The sequence below is a fragment of the Mustela nigripes genome, chromosome 4 (assembly GCF_022355385.1).
Source record: "Mustela nigripes isolate SB6536 chromosome 4, MUSNIG.SB6536, whole genome shotgun sequence".
Lineage (NCBI taxonomy): Eukaryota > Metazoa > Chordata > Mammalia > Carnivora > Mustelidae > Mustela > Mustela nigripes.
The window spans coordinates 167,352,540-167,375,367 of record NC_081560.1 but is presented as its reverse complement, the minus strand read 5'-3'; the positions used below and the strand labels follow the sequence as shown (position 1 = coordinate 167,375,367).

General features: G+C 34.4%; 1 protein-coding gene across 2 annotated transcripts in view; it reads right to left on the bottom strand.

The window, feature by feature from the left end:
* SLK (STE20 like kinase) overlaps positions 1–22,828 on the bottom strand; it is a 59,866-nt gene that overhangs the window by 16,206 nt on the left and 20,832 nt on the right. The window contains exons 2-13 of one of the 2 annotated variants that reach the window (XM_059398504.1): positions 22,326–22,490; positions 20,085–20,133; positions 19,604–19,753; positions 13,834–13,906; positions 13,470–13,664; positions 12,550–12,631; positions 11,026–11,154; positions 9,322–10,692; positions 7,269–7,399; positions 6,925–7,048; positions 3,624–3,803; positions 1,143–1,235 (exon numbers count right to left, since the gene is read on the bottom strand). In XM_059398504.1, the coding sequence (XP_059254487.1) occupies positions 1,143–1,235; positions 3,624–3,803; positions 6,925–7,048; positions 7,269–7,399; positions 9,322–10,692; positions 11,026–11,154; positions 12,550–12,631; positions 13,470–13,664; positions 13,834–13,906; positions 19,604–19,753; positions 20,085–20,133; positions 22,326–22,490 (2,742 nt within the window). The remainder of the gene's footprint in view (positions 1–1,142; positions 1,236–3,623; positions 3,804–6,924; positions 7,049–7,268; positions 7,400–9,321; positions 10,693–11,025; positions 11,155–12,549; positions 12,632–13,469; positions 13,665–13,833; positions 13,907–19,603; positions 19,754–20,084; positions 20,134–22,325; positions 22,491–22,828) is intronic. The other variant, XM_059398505.1, reaches the window with a different exon arrangement.

The window sequence follows — 22,828 nt, the reverse complement described above, 5'->3', positions numbered from 1 at the left end:
CCTCTGCTTTCGGCTTAGGTCATGATCCCAGGGTCCTGGGATCGAGCCCCGCATCGGGCTCTCCACTGGGTGGAAAGCCTGCTTCCCCCTCTCTCTCTGCCTGCCTCTCTGCCTACTTGTGATCTCTGTCTGTCAAATAAATTAAAAAAATCTTTAAAAAAAAAAATCTTTCTGGGCAAAAAGAGAAGATTTTTAAATGTCATTCCATTTGTTATGGTCCCCAGTGGTTTTTGTTTCTTCTATCTTTATTCACAGGTCTGTAAAAGTTTGGGAAACACTTTTTAAATCACATAAAACCACATTCCACATTAAAATGATAATGGAAAAGTCATTAATATATAATCCATGTCTCTTCTTCCTTTAACTGATATGTAACTACAAATTGACCTCACTTCTCTCTTTGCTTCCAGGCTGAGCGTAAACTTAAAGAAAAAATGATTCCTAGTAAAAAAAAGACCTTATAGAGTCATGTGACAGAATTCTAAAAAATCTGTTTAAAATACTATCTTGTTTAGTTTTGTAAATAATTCACCCTTCTTTGTAGGCCCAGCCTTACCATAATCTAGAATCAAGTTTATACAGGCAGTATATTTTAACTGCTCGATTCTGAATCAAAAAGAAAAACATACTTAATATTCAAAATCTGGTTTTAAATTATGTTGTTGAGTTTAATAGTAATAAATATCAGATCTCCATTTAACATTACCATTCACCCTGTTCTTTTAACTTCCAACTTTATAAAAAATGGTCTTTTAAAGAGGCATTCTTTTCATATGCACAAAGCCTGTAGACTAATCCTCTATATTTTGTCATAAAAATCTGCTAGCAAATACTCACTACTTAAAAATATAAGCTTCCATCACGATTATAATAAGAATACAATGGATTACACATTAACATACTTGTTTAATTCATTTGGAGTCAGCTTTCCAAACATTCCACTTAATTTCTTATTAGCAACATTTAAATGTCATTAGTGTGATTTTAGTTCTATATAAAGAATGCTCTGGGAACTTTTGTATGAGCAGAAGTCAACATCATATAATAAGTAAAGCAGGAGTTTGCCCTTTCAACCATGGTTTACTGAGCTGCGAGAATAATACTGCTTTCTGTTTTTAGTAGCATTAAGCTGCTGCTGTTACCTGAGCATGCTGGCTTTGTGCAAGCTCCTCTTTCCTGCGTTTCATGAGCTCTTTTCTCAGCTCTTTGGGTGCTTTCTCCACTTCATTTATAACCTACAGTGTATAAGCATGCAGGAGGTGGGGAAATAATACTTTCTCCACAGCAAGCATTTATGTGAGCAGACAAGCTACAAGTCAAAGATTAAAGCTGTTAAAAAGTTCAACATGCAATAACATAGGTGTTAGTTCGGTGAAAAAGAATGAAAGAACATGCTTAATCTCAGTGCAGAAAGGGCCATCACACCACATAAAGGTTAATCAGATGCTTAATTATCCCTACATATTATTCTCTCTTAAAGATCCAAAACAATCAGTAAAGGATTATCAGCACCATTGATTCTGAACTAAAGATGATAAACTCAACTGACCTTCTTGGAAGATCATAAAACTATAAACATATCTATTGACATCGTTTGAAATGTTGAAAATAAGTAAAGTTAATGCCACTTATGAAAGTGCAAAATTTCATAATTGGCTTGATAAAACCAAGGAAATAACTCTAAATTAAATTCATTTAATGAGTCCAAAAAAACAAAAAACAAAAAAACAAAAGAAGAAATAAATGGACTATGTTTTCCTTTTTCAGAAAACACATCATTTTATACATGGTGCAATAAAAATGAACATATTTGATAACTTTGTGTTGTATTAGAATAATATTCTCCTTTGCTGACAATTTAAGCCAGATTTAGTTGTCAATGTCAGTATTATAAGCACTCACAAAATAAGAGTTTAGTATGCTATGATTTATTACACCAGGTAAAATATATTATAAGATGAAGTATAATTTAAAGTTCCTTCTTTAATCATTTCAAAATCCTAGATATGTATTCCACCTAACAGCAGAACTGTAACCCAACTATGAAAAACAATCATGTGTTTATACAAGTAGAAGCACCAAAAGCAATCAGATTCCAAATCACCACATGCTACTGATGGTCTATGAAAGAGATGGATTTTGATTGAAAAGAGTGTATTTAAAATTCCCCATCAGTAATCCCTCATGAAACCAAATCACCATTAAAAGGAAGAGACTCCCCAAATGCAAGAAATTAGCGATAAGGAAGAAAATACATTAATTATTTAAAATATGCATATCATGATCTCAAACATGTTCACCAGCTAAAAATCTCCAAACCCAAAACAGCAGAAATAACTACAGCCATATATTTAACTATACATTTTTAAAAATTTAATCTGGTATTAAAAAATAACCTCTCAATAAAAACTATTCATAGTTTCAAGAAAACTGACACGGAGCCTCAGTCAAGTCATACATCATGGAATATAGAGAAACCTACATAAAATACTAAGCAGTAAGAAAACTAATTTTTAGAAATGGTAGCTACTTCAAATAAAATTATATACCATTTCACTATTTACCTAAAGAAATTACAGAATGCATAATATTTATTAATATTAGATTCTATGCTTTTAAAAGTAGATTCTCAATATTATATTCAGTTTTATTCATAATTAAATCTCAATGAACCTTAGTATTTTAGAAGTACAACAAAAGTGAATATGCATTTACAGGTTTGGCTGAGATTTTTATTCCAATCCTAATAGAACTAAATCATAATTATTATCCCTGGGGTCTTTTCTATCATGAAAAGGTAAATTCTTCCCCCATACCTCTAGTGTATTAGTACAGGATAAATCATAAAATCACATTTACTAATAGGTAAAACTCTTTTAATTTGGGGAAGAAAAAGACATTAATACAATATATAAATCTTCTTTCTGAATCAGTGACCATCTTTCATAGTAAATAACAGCACAGACTCTTTAACAATATGGAACAGTTTCAGGAAAAATTTAATAATTCACTATAAAGAAACAACTTTACACAGATATTTTCCATATGTGATTCTTAAAGTATCTCTCAATTTCATGGACTTATAATTTCAAATTTCAGTGGTACTCAGCTTTTGTTTTGGCACAATGCTAACCAAGAAAAAATAATTCTTCAAGAAAAAGTCTTTAAGTATGAATTAAATATTACAAATAAATGATAAGATGAACTATTGTTGCCACCTGGAAACACAACATAGTAAGTTTTCTTGAAAGAACCAATTTCTACTATTTTCTACTGTTTTCTTGAAAGAACAATTTCTACTATTACATTAATAAAGGAAAAATGACAGACTGAAAGGAAAATGAACTAGACTTAATTTGAAGACTTGGTTCAAGGTTTAGCTGGACATTTAATGATAGTTTGTGAACTTGAACAGACCATTAAAAACCTCTTCTACTCCAGTATTTTTGACAGTAAAATGGGATAACACCTCACCTTCCTACAACCCTACATAATTGTTGGGAAGACCAAAATAAAGAATGAATGACTACTATTTAACTCTCAAGTATCATTCCTAATTCTGTAGTCTTAAGTGTACATTAAAAAAAACAGCTTTCGTAATTAAAAGCAGTAGTTACACTTACCTCCTTCTTTCGGTTCTTTAACATATTCTGAAATTTAGACAACTCTTTCTCCTGTTCTCCTTTAATGCGCTTGGCTTCATCTCGTAAGCGATTTGTGTGCTCTTGTTCTAAACGTTCAATAGTTTGTTTCTGCTGTTTTTCTAGATTCTCAATTTCTTGATCATATTGTCGCTTTTTGCTCTGTAAAACAATGTTGCTCAAGATCATTTAACTTTTCTATCATTCATATTAAACTCGTTATAATGACGATGTTTACTAAGAGTACATACCCAGCATTTAAATTTAGTGATGAAATTTAACAGATCAATGAATAAAGAACATGTGGTATGTATATACAATGGACTATTATGCAGCCATCAAAAAACTCTGAAATCTTGCCATTTGCAAGGATTTGCAACGATGTGGATGGAACTAGAGGGTATTATGCTAAGTGAAATAAGTCAATCGGAGAAAGACAACTATCATATGATCTCACTGATATGAGGAATTTGAGAAACAAGACAGAGAATCATAGGGAAAGGGAGGGGGAAATGAAATAAGACGAAACCAGAGAAGGAGACAAACCATAGGAGACTCTTAATCTCAGGAAACAAACTGAGGGTTGTTGGAGGGAAGGGGGGTGGGAGGGATGGGGTGGCTGGGTGATGATCAGTGGGGAGAGTATGTGCTCTGGTAAGTGCTATGAATTGTGTTCGACTGATGAATCACAGACCTATACCCCTGAAACAAATAATACATTACATGTTAATAAAATTTAAAGAGAAAATTTAGTGATGTGACACAGAACCTTTGCAATATTGAAAAAGCTGAATGTGCTAAAACACGTAAAGGAATTTTTTTAAAAGGCAAGAATTCTCGGGTGCCTGGGTGGCTCAGTGGGCTAAGCATCTGCCTTCATCTCAGGTCATGATCCCAGGTCCAGGATCAAGCCCCACATCAGGCTCCCTGCTCAGTGGCGAGTCTGCATCTCCCTCTCCCTCTGTCCCCCAACTCATGCATGCGTGCTATCGCTCTTCTCTCAAATAAATAAAATCTAAAAAAAAAAATGAGCATTTCTGTTTTTTTCTAACACAGAAAATACTTTTGTCTATTATACAAGAATTAGAATGTTTAAAATTTTTAAACCATCCAAAAGAATATACAGTTGCTATAAAGTACTAAAGTCAGAAAAATTTCAACATTTCCAATAAATGTTTCATAAATCAAAGGTATTATCCAAAGTCTATTTTAATAATGTACTATTATTTGTCATATTAAGATTTAGTCTTAAGATTTTTTTTTAAAGATTTTATTGATTTATTTGCGAGAGACAGAGCATGCGCATGAGCACAAGCAGGGGAGGAAGACACAAAGAAGCAGACTCCCCACTGAGTGGGAAGCCCAATGAGGGGCTCAATCCCAAGACCCTGAGAACATGACCTGAACTGAAGGCAAACACTTAACTGACTGAGCTACACAGGAGCCTGCCCCCATTAAGAATCTTTTAAAAAAATATTTTATTTGTTTATTTGACAGAGAGCTAGAGAGAGAGCATAAGAAAGCAGAGTGGCAGGGAGAAGGGGAGAGAGAGAAGCAGGCTCTCTGCTGAGCAGGGAGCCTGATGTGGGGCTCGATCCCAGGACCCTGGAATCATGACCCGAGCCGAAGGCAGCCGCTTAACCAACTGAGCCACCTGGGTGCCCCCCCATTAAGAATCTTAAACATCCTATTTCACTGAGACAAATCTTTTGAAATTATAAATCTGCTCTTTCAACAAAAGATTCCTGCTTATTTAATATTTGAATATTATATAATTTTAGATATAGGTAGAGTTTAATATTTGTAAAGACTATTTAAAAAACAAGTAAAGGAGCTCCTGGGAGGCTATTAACCATCTGACTCTTGATTTCGGCACAGACACAAACTCCGAGTTGTGAAATCAAGCTCCACAACAGGCTCCAGGCTGGGCATGGTGCCTGCTTAAGATTCTTTCTCCCTCTCCCCCTGCCCCTCCCCCCAGCTCTAAAAACTAAAAATAAAAGAAAAAAATAAGTAAAAAGCAAAACATTTTAGAAAATATTTTGGGGGAAAAGAGGTGTAATTTTTATAAGGTTCTTGAAAATAGAATATTGAGTACTGGGCCGCCTGGGTGGCTCAGTGGGTAAAGCCTCTGCCTTCAGCTTAGGTCATGATCTCAGGGTCCTGGGATCAAGCCCTGCATCGGCTCTCTGCTCAGCAAGGGGCCTGCTTTCCCCTTTCTCTGCCTGCCTCTCTGCCTACTTGTGATCTCTATCAAATAAATAAATAAAGTCTTAAAAAAAAAAAAAAGAATATTGAGTACTATAACAATAGTCAATGAGAATAAAAGTTCATTATTTTCTTAAGAATTGTCAGGTATGGGGGCGCCTCGGTGGCTCAGTGGGTTAAAGCCTCTACCTTTGGCTCGGATCATGATCCCAGGGTTCTGGGATCGAGCCCCGCATCGGGCTCTCTGCTCAGCAGGGGGCCTGCTTCCTTCTCTCTCTCTTTCTCTGCCTGCTTGTGATCTCTAACTGTGAAATAAATAAATAAAATCTTAAAAAAAAAAAAAAAAGAATTCTCAGGTATGATTCAACAAATGTAATCAACAATGCCGTATTTCACAGAAAACAATCCTTACTACTTATAAGAACAGCAAAAGAACTATATTTAAAACCTTCATTAAGCTAGATGTTTCAATAAATTACCAAAATTTTTTAACACACTACTTATTTCTTTTCCAAGTTTGGAAACAAGGTAAAAATTGAAAGACTCCATGACAATTACCCTTGGCTAGTCAGCACCAATTTCTCTAGGAGTTGTGAATAAGGATATGGAAGCTTAACTGTAGAAGTAGAGAAGTAAGTGTGTTTGAACAAGCCCCAAGTAGTTCTAATACCCAAACAGGCTTGAGGAAAACTATTCTAGACTGCCTTAAAATCTTGGTTCCTAAGTCTGAGAGGTCAAATTTTAACACTGAAAAATTATGCAGAAATAGGCACACCTAAGAACTTTCTAAGAACATCCACTGGCTTTATGATTCCAGGTTTTCATGATAAATTTTAAGCAAAGAAAACTGGAAGACACCCATCACACTGTTAAGTCAGTGACAGGAAGACTGAGATAGAAGATCCTTTCATGCAAAAGGAAAAAAGACATACTAGAACACCAAAGAGATAAAGTCCAGAAATGCTAACAAAGCCAGAGAAAAATCTCATAATCAAAGAACAAGTTCTAAAAGTGGGTTTTTTTTAAAGCACTAAATTTCAGTATTAACAAAATGGTACAAAATCTAAGACTTTACCATCATTTCTTGCTCAAAGCGCCGGAAAATTTGTTCTCGCTGTTGTTGTAGCTTGCTATTGAGCTGTTGTTGAGCTCTCTGCTCTTCTTTTTGAAGGAATCTTAACTCCCGAAGTTCCTGACGTCTGATAAAATTTAACAGCAATAATGGGGAAGATAGCAAAAATTATACCTTTGAAGTAATGCTTTAAAAAAAAAAACAACTTTAACAATATTTTCAAATGCCAAAGTAATAAGAATAATACAAAATTAGCCAAGACTTAACTCCTGTTTCTCTATTTCTTCACTCTTTGCAGAGACTGAAGGGAAGTCATAAAACCAGTTTTAATTATGTTCTCTACTCACCTAAGAAACCTCAACTCTTCAGTTTTGGAATCACTATCCGTAACTATCTTTGACGTTGTTACACTCACTTCTACACCATCAACAACAAATTTGCGTGTTTTCTTCAATGTTTTCTTTTGTCTTCTTGTTTCCTAAGTGAGATTTTATTTTAGTTAGGCTTTATATGGAAAATACTGGAGACAGAAAACATTTTCTCCTCAACAAAACACAACACAGAGCTGTGAATGTATAATTTTTATGACACCACACTGTAATTAGACACAGGTGGTAAAAAACAATTCACATAAATGACTAATTAGCTAACTTTTACATGTTAATCATTTTTCTTCCTCTTTTAACCTTAAGTTCTCAGATACCTCTGCTTTTCAGTTTTAGAATCACTGAAAAAACACTTAAAAAGGAATGCCTGGGGCTCATCCCTTAAAGAACCTGAATCAACAGGGTGGTGAGAATTTGCATTCTAGAAAGACTCCCCAGGTAATTTTTACACACTGCCAGGACTTGTAATCAAAATTCATTTCATCAGCAACAATAATATCAACAGCTCTCCTCCATCTCAGAAACAGAGATGAACATGTGATTTTAGAGTTACTAGAAAGATAACGCTTCTACTGCCTGAGTTACTGCCTACAATTCTCTATCAAGACCAAATTCCATTCCTCAGTTGGTATCTAGTTGCTTTTTAAATCCAAATAGAAATAACAGAAGAATAACATTCCAAAAAAGATAGCTGGCATACATATAAATACTGAGAGCAAATAATTTTGAAATGGGGGAAGGATTTGAAAGCAGAAGGAGCAAAAAGAGAATATGAAAGTATTTAAATTCAAAATGCCTTAGGATTTTAGTTTGTCTCTAGCACTTTCCAATCATCTTTCTGCAATCTCTTAGTGTTCAATTCTCCAGGTTGCCAGTATACTCATGCTTCTCTTCCTAAGTCCTGGACTATGGAACCCTATCTAGCCAGGCTTCCCCTAAAACTTAAAGTGGGTATGCCACCCTGTAAATCCAAACATCCTATTTTCTTCAGTCCCTACTCAAGTATCTATAATTAATATCACCTTAATTCTCAAAAAAAGTATTCGAATTTTTTAAAAAGGTTATTCAGTTCAAATTAACGGAATTTAACTGAAAACAATCTAGGTAATAAGTGTAATAATTTGGTGCAGAGAGGCAGACTCATCAGTCACGCCCTGGAGCCTCTAAGGTCAGTTTCCTAAGTTCTTCCTGCTTTGTACAGTCTTCTCTTCTGCTGTCAACCCAGAGTATTTAAGTGGTCTATGGCTCACCTATATCAGAATTCCATGGATCTTCTGTTACAAATAATGATTCTTGAGCCCTACCCCAGACCTCCACATAGCTCCCCTTGAAACTCATTTTTAAAATAATTTATTCATGTTGAGTATACTTGACATATAATAAATAGTATATCAGTTTCAGGTGTACAACATAACAATTCAACATTTGGTAAATGATCACGATTTAACACCATTAAGTCTAATTAATATCCCTAAATCATATATACCCCTGGTAATTCTTAAGCACACTAAGACTGGAGAATGGCTCTAAAAGCTCTAAGTGTTCTGCATTTTAGTTTTTGACTTTTCGTTTGTTTTATCATAGTGGTTCTCACAGCAGTAGTGATAACTGTGACAGAGGAGGCAACAATGTATGGACCACTGGTAAATCAAGGACTGTTATACTCTAAATGTGCTTCAAAAGTGATCATTCTTTCCTAAATTCTTTCATAGATTAAGGATTCTTCCTAAAATATATCTAAATATGTGCAATAAGAGAACTCAACCACACCAAGTAACTTATAGTGTTTACATCAGGTTGGCAAAAATATATATTACCAAAAAATTAAAAGATTACATCCAGCATCTCTCTCCTTCATTCTTTTTAGTTGTGATTGCCTTCAGAGGCCTTAAGAGTTTTACAGGGTTGGTACTACACTGATTTAGTGCTGTTTTATTTTCAAAATGTCTGTTTCACCTAAACTGTAAATTGCCAAAATGATGAAAAACCCAAACAAGGACCCACATATACTTACCTGCAAAGATATTGATCCACTGTCTTTAGTTTTGCTAAGGAAGCTGGAGATGGATAAATTCAAGTCAATGCTGCTATTATCAGTAGTGGAACCAGTGCCTGAATCAGTATCATTTTCCTTTTGATTTTCAGATTCTGGAACCAGCATGGTTTCAGTTTTTGATAAAGCACCTATTTCCCCTTTATTTTCTGCATCTTCAGAGTTGATATTAATACTCGGTATTGGAACAGGCTGAAGTTCACTGGGCTGTGAAGACGGAGTCACTTGAGGTTCTGTTTTAATTGGCACTTCACATGGAATTGCTTTTTGCTCTGTATCTATCTGAACAGTGGCTTCATGAGCATCCCGAGTTTCACTTCCTAAAGCCTTGTGGTCTGTATGAGTTACTGCACGTCTGACCTTTCTTTCTTCAGCGCTACTGGACTCAGTAATTTCCTCATCTTCATTTGTCCCAGATTCCTCACTGGTCTTCACTATGTTCTCTAAACTGTTGATTAATTGTTCCTCATCTTTACCTTCCACAGATTTCTGATCTATCTCATTAGTTTCCACTACATCTTTAACAGGAACTTTCTCAGTAACACCAGCCTCGGGACCCTCTGTGGGCTTACTCACTAATTTCTGGTCTACTTCAGTCACTTCTTTCCCATCATTACCCTGAGCATCCTCAGCATTGTTTTCAACTGCCTTCTGAGCAACATCTCCTGCCTCATTCCTTCCTATCAAGTTGCTTGTATCACTGATCACATCTTCTAGAATTTTGTCATCTTTTCCCAATTTCTCTTGGCTGTCTTCCTTTGTAAATGTAACTTCATTTTCAACTGGCTGAATGTCTGCCTCTTTTTCTCCAGTCTCTTGTGAAACTAAATCCATTGTCTGAATAGCAGTATCTTTAGTTTCTTCAGATTTCATAATCTTGTTTTCAAACATCTGTTGTTTTTCCTGATCCCTTTCTTCTTCAGGTTTCAGATTCTGTTCAGTATCTGTTTCTAAAGTTATGTTATTCTCTTTTCCTTCAGTGACTGAATTAATGTCCACTATTCCTTGGTCTTCTGTGTCAGGCAAATTTTCAAGCTTGGGTCTCTTCTCCTCTCTTCCATTTTCCTCGATTACTGTTGTTCTATTACGAAGTTCAGCCATAGCTTCTAAGTGAGCATCATTAATATGTTCATTAACACCCTGTGCAGCTTTCACAGGTTCATCAGTGGTGAGATTTTCATTAAGAACTTTGCTGCTAAATTTATCTTCATAAGCATTACGTTCTGTTTTTTCTGAGACAGATTCCAAAATACAAGCATTTTGTGAAAGTTTATCTTCTTCAGAGCTGGCAATACTGAGGTCAGATGAGGCACGCTTATTTGCAGGTATTGGCTAAAAAAGATTTTATACATTTTTAGTGTTAAAACAGAACTTCAAGATGGAGTCCAAAACAATATATATTTTGTATATAGATATAGGATTTAAACAATACATAATGATTTAATATCTTAATTAAAATTTGATAAAGTTATAAAAATAATTTAAAGAACAAATCTTCAAATATGACAAAAATGGGTAGCAAAAGGCAAACTTGTTAATCTTCACCCCTAAAATTAAAGGTTTTGTACTGCTACCTATCAATTAATCTTTAGACACAGGTGCAATTGCACCTCAAAACCTAACTTTAAATATGACCTAAATAACATTTCGTTTCTAAATACTGACCAAAGAGTTTTCTGTTTCCTCATCATCATCTTCCTCTTTGCCATCTTCAACTTCTTCTGTTACTTCAGCCTTTGCCTCTGCAATCAGCTCTCGAATTGGTTTGTTGGAATCAACCGTAACAAAGGGATGCTGTTCAAGCATTAAGAGCATACTTAATAACAGCTGAAACACTTAGAAAATTTCAGACACAAAATACACTTATCATTCAGATAATGTTGAATACACATAACTTCAGATAATGTTGCATCTGGGCAAGGAAGGAGGAGAAGGGGATTGAGTAGTAATAGGGCTGCCTGCAACTATGTACTTTCTTAAAAGAATCTGAAGGAAATATGTCAAAAATAATAACATATCTGGGTACATGTACTTTTCTATGTTTGAAATTTCATAATCTAAATTAAATTTTAAAGCAAGCTTCAAATGGATACATTTTTAGCTCTTAAAAAAATAACAATATATATATAAATCCTAGAAAAAGCCTCAATAAAAGAATTACAAAAAGCTTTAGAGTTCTGTTAAAAGTGTCTGCAAATAAGGTCACCTGGGTGGCTCAGTCAGTTAAGAATCTGCCTTCAGCTCAGGTCATGATCCCAGAGTCCTGAGATCCAGTCCTGCACTGGGTTCTCCACTCAGCAGAGGGCCTGCTTCTCCCCCTCCCTCTACCCCTCCCTCGCACCTGCTCATGCCCTTTCTCTCTCAAATAAATATAATCTTAAAAAAAAAAAAAAAAGGTCGGCATATACCTGGTTTTATGACATGGTTCTAATATTCTTCAGAGTAAGAAGACATTTTATTCATTTTTGTACACTCAGCATCACTTAATAGTGCCTGTCACAGACTAAGACCTTCTAAAGTGGGGGTAATAAAATAATAAGAGAAAGTGTGTTCTAGGGATGTACCTGTTGCACAGAGCAAGGCAATTTTTTCTGCTTTTCCTCCGAGATAAACAGATCAACCTAAAACACTAGGATGCAAAAGTAACTCAATCTAACAGTAACAGCCTCAAGATTTGTCATTCTGTTTGTCTACCTGTAATATTATTTAACAAGTTTCTATTTCAGATATTACAAATAGGTCCTCCTATGAAACAAAATGATCCAATCACTTTAACACCATATTTTTAAAACTTAACAGTCAAATATTATTGAATATTTATCCTCACTGTAAGAGATATAAAAAAAATTAATTAGCTCATTACCCCTGCCCCCAAGGGGCTTGCTTTCTAGAAACGGGAGAGACAAAGTGGAAAAAACTAACAAAATGGAAATAACTAACAGAATAAAAAAAATACAATTAAACTTAATCAAAAAAGCACAAAAGGAATGACTTGTAAGCTAAATGCCTTTTGGTAATGGCAACACATATGTTTGTAGAGCAAATGTATACTACTACAATGTATTCCAATCTTCCACAGGGAAACTTGAGTAAAAAGAAAATACACTGAATGAATCTGGAATTGTATTCTTCATAACAAGATGTTAAAACAATGACATGATCACTGTGATCATATTTCTCTTCTCTTACCTGCAGTAGCTGAGATGTAGTCCACCTGGAATCCACATTCTTTTCCAAGCATTTCTTTAGAAAGTCCTTAAAATTTGAAGACCTTCAAAATAAAATTTTAACAATGATATTGTTTTATTTTCTTGTTATTAAAATCAAACAAAACTCTGGTAAGTTACAGTTGTGTTTTTTAATGTATATAATACTATTCAACATAACAAAACTGGTTAATGAGAATACTAAGATTTCATAATAATATTTAAGATGAATATTAAGATTTGTAAATATAAAATTAAATATATATGTATGTAGAGTCATAGTTTCAGACATTATGATATAGTCATATATTCCCAAGTATGCCAAAAATCACAGAAACTCTTCTATTAAATTCCACAAATATAAATTAACCACATATATTCCTCACTTTCTTACAGTATAGAAAATACTGTATTATAGGGGTGCCTGGGTGGCTCAGTTGTTAAGCGTCTGCCTTTGGCTCAGGTCCTAATCCCAGGTCCTGGGATAGAGCCCCACAGCTGGGCTTCCTGCTCAGCAGGAAGCTTGCTTCTTTCTCCCTCTCGAGGCGTACTCCCCCTGCATGTGTTCCCTCTCTTGCTATGTTTCCCTGTCAAATAAATAAATAAAATCTTAAAAAAAAATACTGTATTATATACAGTTGCTTCATGTAGACCTCAAATCACTGATACTTTCAAATTTATGGAAAAAGTTAGTTATAAGAGTTTGTGTGGTTCTTAAGTCTTAAAAAAAAAAAAAAAACCTACCAAAAATCAGTCTTCTACTCATACAGTACATTGTAACTAAACTTAAATACCACGTAACTAAGCTTTGTACTATGTAACGAAACTTAAATATCCTTGAGAAGCTGGGAGAATAAAACATCAAGTTTTGCTTTGTAAAAGGCTTCATTTAGAGTATTTTACCATTTTGATGGCTGTGCTAAGGTAGGGGGCTCTGATTTTGCTATTTTTAGCAGCACTCGCATTGGATTTAATTCATGATGAGGTGGTTCTATCTCAGCCATTTCTATTAAAGTGATACCCAGGGACCAGACATCAGCTTTGTAGTCATAGGGTCTGTCCTTAGATGTTTCACACATGACTACTTCAGGAGCCATCCTATGAAGACAGAGAATTGAAAAGTTAAGATGTTTAATATAAGAATAACAATTGCAAGCCATATAAAAGATAGACAGTATAATCAATTATGTGAGCAAAATTAATGAGTCATAATAGGTGATAAGAGCTTCTGACATAATACTATAAATCCATAAAGCTGAATACATACCAATATGGTGTGCCAATAAAGGAATCTCTTCTTTGAATTGTCCTTGTATTTTTAGCTGATACTCCGAAATCCGCTAGAAATAAAAGCAATCATACAAAGTATTAATAGTTTTTAGCAAAGCTCACTGTACTTCACATAGGGAAAAGCATTTCAAGTCTTTAACAAGACCACTCTTATTAAAGGGTAAACAAAATAGAGTAACTTCTCTACCATCCTAATTCTGACCGCACTCTTTTCACCACAACACCCTCAAAAAAAAACTGCCAAAGAAAATATCTTATCATTAATACCCTTAATATTACCACCCTTATACATCTTCAGATCAAGAATTCTTCAGAATTGATAAAAACAAATAGTAACTTTAAAAAAGACCAGTCTAATAACACCTCAAAAGCAAATGCCAACTAGTGTTAAATGATATAATTAAATTGATAAACATAAACATTTTTTTCTATAGGGTGAAAAGCAGAAATTACAAAGTAGCCTTTATGACAGCATATGTCTTGCTAATTTCCTCATAAAATTATAAAGAGAAAAATCAAAAACCATGTTTTCTGTATTAAGTTATAGAGAACAGCAACATTATAGCTTTATCAGTTATTAATCTCACCTTTTCAGCTTAGGGAACAATAGCAACACAATTTGCTCTTGCTGCATAATTACCTCAGACCATTTATACATAACCTTTAAAGTTTCATGTTTGAAATGCCATAATTCTCAAAATGAATAAATATCAAAAATCCAGTATTTGGTGCTCATACCCCCCAAAGTGACACAGAATATATACTCAGTAAATGGTAGCTACCATTAGCAGTCATATCTGTAACTTTAACCTTTCTGCTATTTTGTTGGTAGAACTCTTAAAGCTCATGAAATACTGACTGTGTTCTAATTATTTGTCTATTATATGGTGTGGTTTTTTTGGGGACCACATAATTGGGGGGGGGGTGGACCACATAATTCTCCCATTTAAAAGACAGTGGTAGGGGCGCCTGGGTGGCTCAGTGGATTAAGCCACTGCCTTCAGCTCAGGTCATGATCTCAGTGTCCTGGGATCGAGCCCCACATCGGGCTCTTTGCTCAGCGGGAGCCTGCTTCTCTCTCTCTCTCTCTGCCTGACTCTCCGCCGACTTGTGATCTCTCTGTCAAATAAATAAATAAAATCTTTAAAAAAATAAAATAAAATAAAATAAAAATAAAAGACAGTGGTAGCTATCTATTGCCTGTAGAATGAATTTCAAGCTTCCTAATGTGGTGTACAAAATCCTTTATTACATTAGATATTTCATTAATGTTTTATAATGAAATTCATAAATGAGTAAGCAAATAAAACATATTAAACTTGGAAGATTTATCTGTAGAAGATACAATGTAAATAGATTTATTCAGGACTCTTTACCACTATCCAAACCTCCTCAGCTTACAAGCTTCTCTTATGCTTTTGGAGGAAGGATTTAAACCACAATTTGAATTCCTGCCAGAAGAGGTTCTGTACTCAGGTAAAATGAGCTCAGTACTTATTCAAGTATTTTCCTAGAGGCTATTAATGCTCTTTTCTTTTCAACTTTCTCCTCCCCAAAATATGACTAGGGAAGGAGATCCAGAAACAGACCTAAACAACGGTCCCTTGTCAACACTCACATTTCTCTAAGCACCCTTATGAACAGGAGGTAAACTAAAGATGGACAAAAAGGTACCTTAATTGTTGTGCAAAGGGGAAAATTAAGGTTACTATATGCTTTGTAGTTCTATTTATAATTATGCCGTATATATATGTTGGTCTGTTGAAAAAACATTTTACCCATTTATTTCCATTTGTAACCATATGACCTGATAAAATCATAAAAATTTTGTTACTGTGGTGTATTAAATAGTTCTTGAGGATAGTATGGTACTTTACATTCGTGTACATGTAACAGGGTATCGCAGAAATAGTAGGTTCTCTAAGTATTTATACATTAATAAAACAAAAACTGCAACCGTTTTAAATGTCAACCAACTCGACAATTTTGGTATTCCTAAATCTTCAATAATTTATTATTTTTAAAGGTATGCACTCTTTTACACAAAAGTATGTTCTTATATTTAAGATTCTGAATACATTTACAGAAAAATGTGCACCAAAATGGATCAAAATGATAATGTACTATTTTTAAAAGAGCTACCAGAGTTTAAAAAAAAAGATATAAAACATAAAAGAGTAACATACATCAGAATTACAAAACCTCAGTTATGAGGTGAGAGAACTCAAGAAAAATTAGAAAAAATCATTTTAGAAACAAAGACTAAACTAGAAGAAATGCAAGAGCAAATAAGCACAACAAAGTCACACCCATTACCACTTTACATTCATTAGGATGGCTAGTGTTGACAAGGATGTAGAGAAACTGGAACCCTTGTGCATTGCTGATGGGAATGTAAAATGGTACAACTACTACGGAAAATGGTAGTTTCTCAAAAAATTAAATACAGAATCACCACATGATCCAGCAATTTCATTTCTAGAATAGCCAAAAGAATTGAAAGCAGGGAGTCAAACAGGTATTGGTATATCTATGTTCATAGCAGCATTATTCACAAGAGCCAAAAGGTAGAAGGTAAAGTGTCTGTCAATGGCTGAATTGATAAACAAAATGTGGAACATATAAGTAACAGAACACTGCTCAACCTTTAAAAGGAAATGGACATCTTACAACATGGTTGAACTTGAAGACATTATACTAAGTAAAATAAGCCAGTCACAAAAAGATAAATATTATATGATTCCACTTATAAGAGGTATCTAGAGTAGTCAAATTCATAGAGACAGAAAGTAGAATGGTAGTTGCCAGGACCAAGGGGTAGAGGGAGGAATTGGGAGTTAGTGTTTAATGGGTACAGAGTGTCAATTGGGAAAGATGAAAAGAGTTCTAGAGATAGATAGTGGTGATGGTTGCACAGCGATGTGAATATGCTACAGAACTGTACACTTAAAAATAGTTGAAACAGTAAACTTTTATATTTCACCACAACTTTTTTAAATGAAGAAAGATAAAAAGAATCTGGGACAAAGTTCTTAAATATTGCTGACTGGAAAAGTCAACAAAAAAGGTTCCTAAAAAAGATAGTCAATGAAAGGGAAAAGAACAAATACTCAAACCTGTACTTCCAGAAAACCTTCCTGGAAAATAAAAAGGCTTGAATATTAGAAGAACATATTAGAGAAAAGTCTAGTCAAATTATTGGTCCTTGAAGAAAAAAAACTCTTTGGCATCTATGCAAAAAGAGTACATGACTTGAAAGAGAAAGAAAATCAGATTATCATCAGACTTTTCAATAGTAACACTTTATAACAGAGGAAAACAGGGTAACATTATTTCAGATAACTCAAGGAAAGAAACATAAGCCAAGGACTTTCTATCCAGCAAAACTGACCTTCAAAGTATAAATACAGGTAGAACTTTTATCATTATGTAAGAACTCAGAGAACCCCTCCAGAGTTATCTACCAGAGAAGAAACTTCAGACAACCAACACGACCAAGGAGATATCATAGTAAGGACTGGTGATGAGCATTAAATACAGAAAAGGGAATGAAAATAAGTAATTATGGGATATTCTAAATCTATCACCAATGCCCTTGAGAACCAGGATTCTTAGGATAGAAGGAGATACACATGTAATACAGAAGAAGATAAAAAACAAAACAAAAACAACCATCCTGAATTTGATGAGGAAATACATACGAACTCAGAGAGCCTAGCTCTGTCCTCTGGAAAGGCTTAGAATCATGGCCAAACCAGAAACCGTTAATCACTTCTAACATTCACACACAGTCTTGAAACACCATATCTTACTAAAAGAAACTAGGGCTTTGAGTGCCTGGGTGGCTCAGTGGGTTAGGCCTCTGCCTTCCACTCAAGTCATGATCTCAGGGTCTTGAGACTGAGCCTGGCATCGGGCTCTCTGCTCAGGGAGCCTACTTCGCCCTTTCTCTCTCTGCTTGCCTCTCTGCCTACTTGGGATCTCTGTCTGTCAAATAAATAAATAAATCTTAAAAAACAAAAAACAAAAAACAAAACTAGAGCTTCTTTAAGAAATAGCTAATTACAGGTTGGAGGCAGGAAATATACAAGATAATCCTGAAACACCTCAACCTAACCTATAGTAACAAGGAAGCTATCAAAGGGTACTAAAGTCATATCAAAGGGATTAACATACCAACTTAAAGAGGCGCCCATTGATCAAAGATGGCATAATGTGAGCTTTAATTAAGATATAAATTATAGTAGATTTCATATCTATAAAATTATATTCATGAGTTAAAAATATTTTTAAAGGGGCGCCTGGGTGGCTCAGTGGGTTAAAGCCTCTGCCTTCGGCTCAGGTCATGATCTCAGGGTCCTGGGATCGAGCCCCACATCGGGCTCTCTGCTCAGCAGGGAGCCTGCTTCCCCCTTCTCTCTCTCTGCCTGCCTCTCTGCCTGCTTCTGATCTCTGTCTGTCAAATAAATAAATAAAATCTTTAAAAAAAAAAAAAAAATTTTAAAAATACTGGTCACCAACTGAGGGTGAGAGAGAACGAATTCATGGTCTTTAAAGCTACATAAATATAAAGAAGGAATCAAGCATTTTTCCTGTCTTGTCCATATGAACTATATTCCTCAGGAACCAAATAGCTAAAGGAAAGTGTCATCTTATATAATTATTCTTAATTTTATAATGATAAATAAAAATAATAAAATACTTGGTGAATAATTATATCAAAATTATTATCAAAAAAGTAAATGAAAACAAAGTGATATAATTCTCATTTTGCAAACTCAAACCAAAGAACAGATCTAAGCATTAAGCATCAACAGTTGCTAACATTTAAAAAAAAAAAAAAAAAAAGCTAAAGGCAGACATGTGCCTCCCAGTGAAAGGACACAAAACCACCTATATATAGTCTTGCCAAAGAATCAAATTTGAGACTGATGAGGCCTTTGCATTTATCCGCACATCTAAAGGAAATACAAAGAGAAACTTACTAAAAATGATCATGAGTATACAGTTGGCAAAATGCAGACTGAGGGAAACTCAACAGGTCCAATACCCAGGTCTCATAGTTAGTTCAATGCTTCTCAACCTTTTTTTATCATCATTCTCCTACAGAGCCTTTTTAGACTTTCTTTCCTAATCCTCCTTTCTTTCATGAAATTTTTGGGCGCCTGGGTGGCTCAGTGGGTTAAGCCGCTGCCTTCGGCTCGGGTCCTGATCTCAGGGTCTTGGGATCAAGTCCCGCATCGGGCTCTCTGCTCAGCAGGGAGCCTGCTTCCTCCTCTCTCTCTCTGCCTTCTTGTGATCTCTCTCTGTCAAATAAATAAATAAAATCTTAAAAAAAAAAAAAAAAACTAAACAATGGAAAAGAAACACATTAGACATGAGTTTTGGAAACAAAGATAAAAAGTTAGCTGTTTTATATATTCTCTCATTCTAAATGTATTACAAGTAACTACATACAAAAATTAAGAAGTAAAAAGAATTAGCCGGCTTTCTAAAGTTTGTCTTTTTGAAAATGAAATCCATCCTTTCTTACATTCTTTTTAAAGTATCTTTATATAAGTTGCCTATACTTAGGAATTCTGGGAGTTAATGAATTATTTATCCAAGGCAGTATTTTAAAAATTAACATGGAGTAATTTCTCCATGTTTTACACATTTAAGTCATAACAAAACAATATTAAGTCATGTACATTCAGGGGAAAATCTCAGCACAAATTTAAATGTTTGATTTAAGGGAAGAAACTTACCCAACTTAATATCTCCATCTAAGGTAAAAAGAATGTTGCCAGCCTTTAGGTCTCTGTGGATGATTTTATTATCATGCAAGTAGTTCAAGGCCTCTAGAGTCTGTTTACAAACTACTTGTATTTGAGACTCAGTTAAGGGTCTCTCCAGTTCTATAACGAAAAGAGTAAACAAATCTGCATTGTTATACAGTGAAAACACATTTACAAGGTGTATACCTTCACCATCAATGTCAAAGGTAACATTCAGTGAATTATTTTATTAGAACTAAATATCTACAAAGATCATTTTCTTTATATTTTATATTCAACATCTCATTTTAGAATTGTGCTATAATTATTTAAGAATATATAATGTAATTAAGCTGATTACTGAGCTTCACTCAAGATATATATTCAAGATGTATATATATGGTTAAATGTTTGAAATCCTTTGATTAAATATAATTTAAAATATAAACATAAAGAACAAAATGATGTTTACCAAGCATCACCGCATCCACCGCTCCACCTGCACAAAATTCAATAAGGATCTGCAAGCAAACAAAAAAAAGCATGTGTCTAACTCAACACTAAGTTTAAGTGTTTTTTTTTCAATTTAGCAAAAAAGATAAAGGGATAACTAGGTTATGGAAATAATACTATGCTGATATCTTTACACCATAAAGATTTCCTGTCAAAAAGGTTGAGTCTTAATGATATACATTTTGAAAAAGCCCAAACACATTGTAGACATATGATCACCATTTTTAGTGTCCCTGCTTCTGTAAAAGTACTAGGTACACAATTTTTCTTGGGAACAGTATTTTATATCCATTTCATCACTGCCAAGAGATTTTGCTATACTCATTTTCAATGTAACTACTGTGATTTAAGTGCTCAAACCTATTTTTTAACTTTTCTAATAGGAATAAATCCTCAAAATACTTAGAGACTTCTTTAAAAGACACACACACACACACTCTCACACACAAAACACACACACACACACAAGTTTCCAATCCCAGCTCAATTATCAATCACATTATGATGGATGTCTTCCCAGATCTCCCTGGTACAAACTACCACGTACCTTTCCGTCTTACTCCATCACAGTTGTAATTTTACATATATACTTCCTTTAAGTATTAATTATAGATGATTAATTCTACATCTCTCACTAGCCTGTCCCTCACAGATGTCCAACTTTTTATTTTGCAACAATTTCAAGTAAAGATCTTACCTGTTTACTGTCCAGGAGTTCACTTTCACTATAATCTCTGAGAACATTCTACTAGAGCCTTGAACAACTACATTAGAGGATACCACACTGATGATAACTACAGATAATTATTAAAAATTATTTTTGTCAAATTGTGTAGCTTCCTGACTTTTTCACCTTTGTATATATTGTAATTTTTTACAGGTGCTTGCCAATTACAAATTGTTTTCATATTTGTTGTATCATGTGAGAAATAATTTGGAAGGTAGCTCACTCATCTCATAGATAAGTAAACAGACTCAGAGGTTAACTGACTTATTCAAGCTCCTACCTAGCAGCAGGATCAAAAAAATATAGGGCTTTCAATTTCCAAAGTACTACTTGCACTACACTACCTACACTTCTCTCCTAACACTTCCATCGTAACACTTTCCTTCAAGGAGAAAAACAAAAACTCCCATTTCAGTAAGGCCTCCTGATTAAATTAGTGTCAGTGCAGAGAAAATGCCTGACCAGTTATAACAGATATTATTTTATTTCTATATGTATTTGTGCCTAATATTTTCTAAAAATGAACAAAATTTATATATTCAGCCTTAACCACTACATCATACACCAAAGGTGAGTCTGATGATATAGAAGATATAGAAGATAAATATTTAACATTTGTAGTAAGTGTTCTATAATTCATTACATGATCTACAAAAAGTGTAGGGTAAGAAATTATAACTAATTTCTAAGAAAACAAAAGATATTTCCAAAAAAAAATTTTTAAGTAAATGTCTAAATTTAAATTACAAACAAGAAAGACTGTATAATTCCATAATTTGGGAAATTTAATATCCTTTTCTTTTTTTTTTTAAGATTTTATTTATTGGGGCACCTGGGTGGCTCAGTAGGTTAAAGCCTCTGCCTTCGGCTCAGGTGATGATATAAGGGTCCTGGGATGGAGCCCTACATCAGGCTCTCTGCTCAGCAGGGAGCCGGCTTACTCCTCTCTTTCTCTCTGCCTGCCTCTCTGCCTACTTGTGATCTCTGTCAAATAAATAAAAATATTTTTTTTAATTTTTAACTATTAAAAAAAAGATTTTATTTATTTATTTGACAGAGAAAGCGATCACAAGTAGGCAGAGCAGCCGTAGGCAGAGAGAGAGGGGGAAGCAGGCTCCCCAATCAGCAGAGAGCCCTATGTGGGACTCGATCCCAGGACCCTGAGATTACGACCTGGGCCAAAGGCAGAGGGTTTAACCAACTGAGCAACCCAGGTGCCCCAGAAATTTAATATTCTTAATCAAGCTTTTCTATTTGGGTCCAATGTCAATCATGAAATACTATACAAATGGAAATACACATCTGAACATCTGTTGAAGCTAAGGATAATTATGTTGTTAATGACCCTCTCATCAGATCAATTCAAGTAACATAAGTAATTAAACAGTAGAGGTAATGGGTTTTCACAACTTATAAACCTCTTTCAGAAAATTAACTCATTTTGGCTCTTATAGATCAACAGAAAATAGTTACCCAAAGATTGTTCTCATAATAGAAGGCATCCAGAAGTTTGACTATATTTGGGTGATCACAAGATGCTAATATATCAATCTCAACCATGTAATCTTCAAGTTCTTCTTCAGATTTCGTGTCAATCACTTTTGCAGCAGCTAAAACATTGGTCTCTTTATTCTGGGCCTAAAAATGAAAGCATCACAAATGTCACAAAATGCATATGTGATTTTTTAAATTTTATTTTCCATTTTTTTAAAATAAACTTTTTTTAGAGTAGTTTCAGGTTTACAACAAAGCTGAGCAGAAAGTACAGGTCCCAGCCCCTGCATAGGCACAGCTTCTCCCACTATCAACATTCTGTACCACAGTAGTACACTTGTCATAACTGACGAACCTCCATTGACACATCAACCCCAAAGACCACGGTTTTCATTAGAAGTTACTCTTGGAGTTTATTCGATCAGTTTTGACAAATGTATGACATGTATCTACCATTATATCATACAGAATAGTTTCACTGC